The 8,535-nt window shown below is 46.9% G+C and overlaps 1 protein-coding gene across 4 annotated transcripts in view; it reads left to right on the plus strand.

The window, feature by feature from the left end:
• gpr158a (G protein-coupled receptor 158a) overlaps nt 1-8,535 on the plus strand; it is a 34,016-nt gene that overhangs the window by 3,071 nt on the left and 22,410 nt on the right. For all 4 annotated transcript variants that reach the window (XM_076140401.1, XM_076140400.1, XM_076140402.1 and 1 more), the window contains exon 3: nt 5,848-5,953. In XM_076140401.1, the coding sequence (XP_075996516.1) occupies nt 5,848-5,953 (106 nt within the window). The remainder of the gene's footprint in view (nt 1-5,847; nt 5,954-8,535) is intronic.

Below are 8,535 nucleotides of genomic sequence, written 5' to 3' on the forward strand. Positions count from 1 at the left end.
CTGCTCAATCTATAATGAGACCCAGGCAATCCCTAAAACTGCTCATCAGCAGATGAGGAATAAAGTAGTTAGCGTCAGTATGTCAGATTGTTAGTGTTTCCTGTCCCTAAGCCACCTCTGCTGGTGTAATGTGCCGTGTTTATGCCACAGGTCCTAATACGTACAGGAACAGTGGAGCGTTAAGGCTCCATAGGATCCTGACCGACATCTTCTCAATGAATATTTAATCTGGATCGCTAGTTGTGTGTTCTGCCTTCGATGAATCTTTAATTGATACACTGAAGTCGCTCACAGGCAGGCACGGATTGCAAATGAGTCCAAACCTGCAGTGATTACGCTGTAATAGGCTATCAGCTATCAGCCCGCTGTTCTCCCAGACCTGGAGCCTTTCAGAACAGCTTCACACGCTCGCTGGGTTTCCGCCCAAGTAATCTGATCGCAAATTAAGCTGAATACTCAGCTGTTGTTCAGATGACTGATTTGAGTGGACAAACTCTTGCAAAGGAAACCTTAAAGTCACATTCCAACAAATCTTGCATCTCATCCAGGTCACTGAGATGATGGAGCATTTTTGAGATATTTGCTCTGGTGGACCCTCAGTGTGTTGAATGGACGTGTATGGATCCATAACACATGTTGAACGGTCCCTCAAAGCTTCTGCACAAACAATAGCTTTTCTATTGGAAGACCTACAAACTCAACTAACTGGAGAAATATGTATCTCCAAAAAGCTCCAATTTACAAAAACATAACCAGGTGAACATGGTCTTGTCCTCAAAACTGTCCTACGAAAAACTCTCGTGCAAATGAGTGAAAACAGGCCCACATTAGAGTAGAGGTTGCCTTGCCATATATTTCTCAGAATGGGGAGATAACGGTTTGTTTACTGAGTGAAAATGTCCTTCAGGACCATATCTGGATAAACTCCACACCTTGGTTCCATCACGCTCAATCCCTCGCCATGGCCCTAATCTCTCTGAAATACGAACGTCTCTATCCACAGAAAATATCTCTCACTTCCGTCCACTGGCGTCCTTTTTGTCATTCAGGACTTCGTCCTCTGGCTTCTCCATTCACATCTTTCAGATGCCGACGTCTCAGGTCCACAAGAGAGAGAGGGGAGGAGGCAAACGCCGGCTAATTTCGCCGCTCTGCTCCGTTTCCCCTACAGATGAACGCACAATCAATACGACAATGAATTAATAATGAAAGATGTAGAACAACAACCCTGCGTGGGCCATCTTGCTCCCAGCCTTTCGACGCAGCGCTCACTTCCTGTCTGGTGATTCGTTTTTGCGTTTAATGCGTCTGGCACGTGGGAACGAAGACTTAATTTGCTTGTTTTCCGCCTGTTTTCGCGCCTCGTTGTGTGTGTGTGTGTGTGTGTGTGTGGAGTGTGCCGTCCCGTGTTAGCGACAGATCGTCCTGTTGTTTGAGCGAAGGTGTCGGGATCGCACTTCTCACACGGCGTCTCTTCAGCTGGCAGGCAGAAACTTCCTCAGGAGGATCAAACTTCTATGAACTTGAACCTCCAGTTCCTTCACTCGGCTCACTTTGAGCTGATTCACGTTTGTCTCTTAGTACAACATGATGTCAGCGGAAACCTGCACAGGCTCATTTCTCTGTTAGAGACCAAACATCTGACACATCTGAGGAGAGCATGATGATGGATGAATGTTGGAGAGCTGCTCCATGTTTACTTCTCATCTTCATCACTAAACTTATTAGTGGCAGCAGATCTTTGCAGATTAAAAACAAAAGAGCCTATATTTGTGCAAACCTGTAATGGAAACTTGGCTACACACACGCGCGCACACGCACACGCACACGCACACACACACACACAGACCTGTTTGAACATGTTTAGAAAGTGTAAATACACAGGAGAGAGGAGAGGAAGCAGTGGTGTGTGCAGGGAGAGCAGATCGCCTGTGATGGAAGAACACACACACACACACACACACACACACACACACACACACACACACACACACACACACACACACATTAACTGCTCAGATGCAGTAATAAGATACATTAGGGAGAACGTATTGTCAACGGGTGATTGTATCTCAGCTGTTTATTTCGCAATAATCACTCACTGACAACACGTTAACCTGCTTATGGCACTGCTAGTGACTAAATACATGGTTTCAGTTAACCTAAATGTGACGTCTCATGGGACGTTGACGTTGACGTGTGGTGTCTTTGGATGTTGCTGGTTTGCTCTGTAGCTTTTGTGACAAAGTAGCTGGCAGCACAGGCAGCTCATATGGAGACAGGCAGACTGCTGTGGGACACTCAGACGTCGTCCTGAGTGGGAGGCCGGCAGCGTCTGCTTATATGGACGCCACCCAGACACAAATAGGAAGGGGGAAAAAAACACAACGCCCGAGGCTAAACGCCGTACTGTGCTGCTAAACTGGGATCAAACAGCAGGAGGAAAAGCAGGATAAGAGGAGAAGTGGATGAGTGCTGATGAAGGAGCTCTGAGATGATCCCTGTGCATGAACTGAGATGACCTTCAGCCCAACGGAGCCTGGCAGGGTGAAGGGTCCCTGAGGTGCTGCTGTGCACACCGCTGACGTCACTGGGACTCAGCCAGTAAATGGAAACAGCCCAGCTTCCCTCACGTACTCAATATACTACACTGTAATATTCTATACTATACTATACTATACTACACTATACTATACTATACTAAACTATACTACATTATACTACACTGTACTATACTATACTATACTACACCCTACTACATTATAACACATTGTACGTTACTACACTGTACTATACTATACTATACTACATTATTCTACACTGTATTTATACTACACTATACTATACTACACTATACTATACTATACTAAACTATATTATACTGTACTATATTGTACTATACTATTTATTTGATTATTATTATTATAAATAAAAGATGGAATATATATGTTTATGGCAAAAAAGTTGAAGCAAAAATCAAAAGTCAAAATGTTAGGGAAATAAAGTTGTAATCATAATAATAGTAATCAATAGTTACATATTGATTTCATTATTTAGCATCCAGACAGTTTATACAGTCAAAACTATGACGAGGGTAAATGTAGGAATTCAATAATGAGAGGTTAATGTGACACAATCTAACTGTGTCACCGTGTAACTTCCTGAAACATGGACTTCATATGTTTGAGTCTGGAGGAGCATGTGGGGTTCTGGATCATGTTGGATCTGAATCTGTATTTGCCTTAATGGTGCAGAGAAGTCATCCATATTGTGGATGTGAGGGGGTGTAAGCGCTCCGTCCTCAGATCAGGCGGCTCTCTGTCAGGTCAAACCACCCAAGCGTCTGAAGCGTGACGGAAAGCTCCACCTCTCAAAGAACACGGCTGTGATTGGCTCTCTGTGACAGCTGCGTCGCCCCGGGTGTCCCGTCTGCTTTGATGGCGGTCGACAGAACTCAATAAAAGGAGCCGGGTCACATTGAGATGCTGGTAGACGAGCAGCGTACTGCCCCGCGGCTACGCTAACATTAGCTTCTGCTCGTCCTGTCAGCCTAATGCATTTCCATCAGGCTCTTCTCTGGACGGCTGCACAGATCTGCCATTGTGGTCTCTCTATGGCATAATGCATGAACCGTGCTTCTCTCTGAGCACAGAGGCGTGTGTTTATCAACATGTTGGATGGGTACGTGATGACATGATGTTTTTCTGACTGCAGGGTTATGCTAAAGAAGAAAAGGTTTCCTGGTTTTCCCTCACATTCAGAACTTTATATACTGAATTGTTTCCCTGCTCCTCCTTCAGCTTCTGTGGCCTTTAGACCCACAAAGAAGGAGGATGAAAGGAGGGGGCGTTGTGTTTCCATCTTCAGCTCCCTGTGATAGTCCGGTCCCGTCTCCATGCCCTCGCTGCTCGCCAGGAGAAAACTATCCGTACTGAAGTATCAGAATCTCAGCATGGGCCTACAGTCTCCTCCTCACTGCCTACAGAACTTATGAGGCACACACATTTCCAGCAGTTTCCTTAATTGATCTTTTGGCCCTCCTTTACAATTTATAATCGATTAAGTGGTGAACGCGTCCTGGGGACTGACGCTTGCCATTATCTCATATCACATTAAGGCTCAAACAGAGAACACACACACACACACACACACACAGAGCAGGATGAGGTTACTACAGCTAAGGATGTTTCAAGAGACAGAAAGGTTCGACATTTTAAGCCGATAAAACACAAAACGCCTGAGAAATTCTTCTCCTGTCAGTGCTTATGTATCAAAGTGTATAACTACTAAATACCTTTGACTCAGTATTCTTTCTATAAATATGTGCGACATGTGCGTTCTTTATGTTGACCACAGCTCCTCGCCGCTTCTCAGGCGACGACTCGCCAAGTCAACTTTGAGACCTCGCCTTAGACTCAAGCGTGGAAGCTTCAGACGCAGAGACACATGCTGGAGCTGTATTATGCGGCAAATTGCCCACGTTGGCTACTATGCTTAAGATCGCCCGAAGAGTTTGGAGCAGAAGAAAAAAGAGGCGGTGGTGAAAAAGCCTCAGCCAAGCAAACGCGAATACTCCAGCAGAAAGTCAGTTTAATGAAGAAACATCAGAAACAAATGGCCGTGTTCTCTCCCAGTGTGTGTGTGTGTGTGTGTGTGTGTGTGTGTGCGTGTGTGTGTGTGTGTGTGCGTGTGTGTGTGTGCGTGTGTGTGTGTGTGTGTGTGTCTCCTACCTTATTACATAACGCAGAATTGAAACCGAAGTAATTTTTTCTGCAAAACAAGCAGCAGCGCAAAGGCAGTCAGGTCAGTCAGCCCCAAGGCAAGAGCAGCAGTTATTAATAACACGAGCAGAGGCATAAAGAGCGTCGCAATCGGCCCGCGTCCACCGGGACTCGGCTGTAGTAAACAGGAAGAATGCGCCTCAGCAGCAGTATCTGCACAGGCGCCTACCTGTGAAAGTGAAGGAGATGGAGCCAGGGGAGAGTTTGGTCCTTTAAATAAGGTCAGCGTGTTTAACGATGCTCAGCTTTCCGTCGACATCTGTGCTTCGTGCAGTTGCAAATTAATTATACTTTGTGTTGAGTCAGCCGAGGTCAAGAGTTAGTGTCTTAGTGGCTATGGGACAGGAGGTCTGAGGACAGGAGGGACAAAGAGTGGAGACGTCTGAGGGACCGCATGTGAAGAAGAGGAGCAAAGGGAGCTGTGCAGCAGAGGAGCTGCTGGAGAACAGGAGAGGAGATGGAGAGGACAGGTTGGGCCCATCGCCTGTAGTTACTATGGTAACTCTAGTTCCTTCACTCAGCTCTGTTATCATCAGCTGAGCCCAGGTTGAGCTGATTCATGTTTGTCTGAATGCTCTTAGTAGAACATGATGAGGCTCATTGCATGTTTCCTCCTGCTCTGTTTGTTCACTCTGTCCTCTCTGTTCCCCACCTGACCCTCCTCAGCCAATCAGCCACAGTCATCAATTCACAGCCCCGCCCCTTTACCCCGTTTTCCTCGTCAGCCTTTCCAGTACAAACACGACCTCATGTTGTTTTGCAAATTATCACAAAAGCGAATGGGAGTAATGGAGCGATCCATGAGTTTACATTTCCATTTAGAGCCTGAAGAGTCTGGCTAATGGCCGCCTGCATATCCTCTTTTTGACGGATTGATCTTAGTCTAATGGTAGTCTCTGTTTTAGCTTGAACACACGGTTGAGTCTTAGCAGTCATCCATCCTGATTGCAGCAGATTCAGATATTTGTCTCAGGTTCACCTTCAGGATCAATCAGAACAGAGCTGTGGCTTTGCACTGAAACTCTCCGTCCCTGGGCGGCGTTAACGTTGTCCTCCCGTCTTGCAGGGGCGTGGTGCGAGTGGACGTTAATCTGCAGGACCTCGATATCGACCAGTGCTCTGCTGACGGCTGGTTTGCAGGAACCCATCGATGCAACCTGAGCACTATGGAGGTGAGTTTGCCACACACACTGATTACACGCCGGATTGATCGGCCCTATAAAACTCTGCGTGTTCTACGTGTTCAGCCACTTCACAGAGTGGAAGAGCCGTCAATCAGTAAAGATAAATGCAGAGTGACTTGACGTTTGTTTAATTAACCATCACTTACAAGCGAAATGTCTTTAAAACCCGTTGAATGCTGAAATAACCAGTAGAAATGTGATATTTCTTTGCATTTTCTGCTGCAGCACTACTGTGCCATGTGGGTGAACCGTTTGTAGTGTTTTGGTTTTGGTTTGGAACTGTTTCTGTCAGCCCCCCCCCCCTCGGTGTGTCACCAAGCTAACTGCTCAGTCTGTGGGAACGCGGGAGGGTCCAGCCGGCCAATCAAAGCAGAGGCTTAAAGAGGGGAGGGGCTTAAAGGGACAGTACCGGGAGACCTCGGGTCTCAGACGGAGAGAATAAAGATGCTGGACGTCTGCGTTCTTCTTACTTGACGTTTCAGTTTGGTCTTTAAGAGCGATAGATTTTGAAGAGGTGCTGTAGATCAAACTGCTTCATAATGCATGTGATGTAATGGATTGCAGTGAGCCCGCTTGAATAATTAATCACTCTCTTTGTCTGAGTACTTCCACCTCTCCGTGCACAGTCAATGCCAGAGACATTTAGTGTGTGTGTGTGTGTGTGTGTGTGTGTGTGTGTGTGTGTGTGTGTGTGTGTGTGTGTGTGCGTGTGTGTGTGTGTGTTAGGTGGCTACAAGGGGAGAAATAGATTGTTAGTGGTATAGATTTTAGCTGGGTTTGCAAAATAATGATCTCTGTGTGCTTACAGGGCAGGAGTGTGTCAGGATGATGCTTGCTTACAGCTGACTGATGAGCACCGTTATGGTCGCCAGTGTTATTTGTCAGACTTATTACAGAATGTAGGGGCAGGAACATGGAGGCTGGATCACCAACGGCATCGGTGACATAAGAACACTACGACGACGACTAGCGCTAATAATAATAACAAGAATAATAATGATTATTTGATGAATGAACGTAGCCTAAAAACTACATACAAAACAAACTGCAAATGATGCTACATGCTTCCAGGTATGTAAACACACTCCAGGTCGTTCAGTCATTGGAGTGAAACAGCGAGACTCTGGTGAATTCTTGCTGCTGCCATCAGGGCGTCTTTTATTCCTGCTTTGGTTGATGAATTCATTGTCTCGTTCGTTTTGTTTCGTTAAAACGTTAAAATCAGGACGTTTACTTGTAATGGAGTATTTTTACTTTCTCTTCATCCGTGAATAGAAAGTAAGATGTAATGTAATGTAAACCAGCCTTGCAGGCCCGTATGCAGCAAGGGGGAGGGGGGGCGGCGTTTGGTTTTACTGCAGGTGTTCCCTCTGCTGGTGCAGCAGCGGCCTGTTGTTTAATGGGTTTCTATGGGGCCTTTTAAATAAAAAAGACATTAAATTCACTTCACTGCAGGAAGTCTTTTCTGAATTGTTATTTTATTGAAAAAGGGGGCAGAAAGTCCCCCCCCCCCCCCCCCCCCCACACACACACACACACACACACACACACACACCCACACACTCTCAGATGTTACCACTTAAGCCCTGAAGGGGAAATGCCGCTTTTACTCCGTCTTCTTTTATCTGGATGCATTGTGCTCATTCTCCCAGTCAGCATCTCATATAATACAGGAGAGCCACTGTGATAAATCTGGAACATTCACAGTGAAGATGGTTCAGTACGTCTTGATTTAGCAGCGAAAACTGAGACTGAAAGGACGGTATACTGTATGAGGACAGTAGTCACCCCCCCTTCGTTACCCGGGGCTGCAGCGTCTCTCGGTGGTCAGTCTGGGCGACGGTCTGTAATCGCCTGGAGCAACTCTTAACATTTTGACCGTGCGTTGTGACAGGATTCTTCTGGGCATCGATGATTTCCCGTCATCGTGCGTCCACCGTTGTTTCTCTTCCTAGTGGCATATTAAGTGCCACCGTGACAGCAATTGAATTTGAGGAAACGCGGCGGTTCCAGGCGCGCTCCTTCCCGGGCCTCCCCGCTCCTCCCCGCTCCTCCCCGCTCCTCCCCGGGCCTCCCCGCTCCTCCCCGCTCCTCCCCGCTCCTCCCCGCTCCTCCCTGGGCCTCCCCGCTCCTCCTGCCTCTCCAGCTGCTGTGTGCCCGGCCGAGCGTGCGGCCAAGCTAAGCTCAGACGGAGGCAGATGCTCCGGATGACTGCTTCACGGAGCAGACACCAACCCGGGTGGTTGACGAGGGAAATGCGGAAAGCCGACAACATCAACACGCCGCGGTTATTTAAAGGCAGGCGACGCTATTTTAGACTCTAATGCTGCTTACAGTATGAATGAGCTTAATTTAGCCGTTTCATCTGCTGGTATTTTTAAAACAGATCATCTCAGCTTTTAAACTCCAGTTCTAAGCGCCGGTCGCTTTCCTGGGCTTGGTGCCAGATTGAGCTTTATTTGGTCCCGTCAGATGTTTTTGTCAGTTTGACAGTTGAAGTTAGTGAGTGACCTGAATGTGACACTGCTGAGACCCAGAGGGGAAATCTGACTTTCATACTGTCAGCTGAT

Source organism: Genypterus blacodes, unplaced genomic scaffold (genome assembly GCF_046128005.1).
Source record: "Genypterus blacodes isolate CSIRO-AG114 ecotype Tasmania unplaced genomic scaffold, CSIRO-AGI_Gbla_v1 ptg000589l_1, whole genome shotgun sequence".
NCBI lineage: Eukaryota > Metazoa > Chordata > Actinopteri > Ophidiiformes > Ophidiidae > Genypterus > Genypterus blacodes.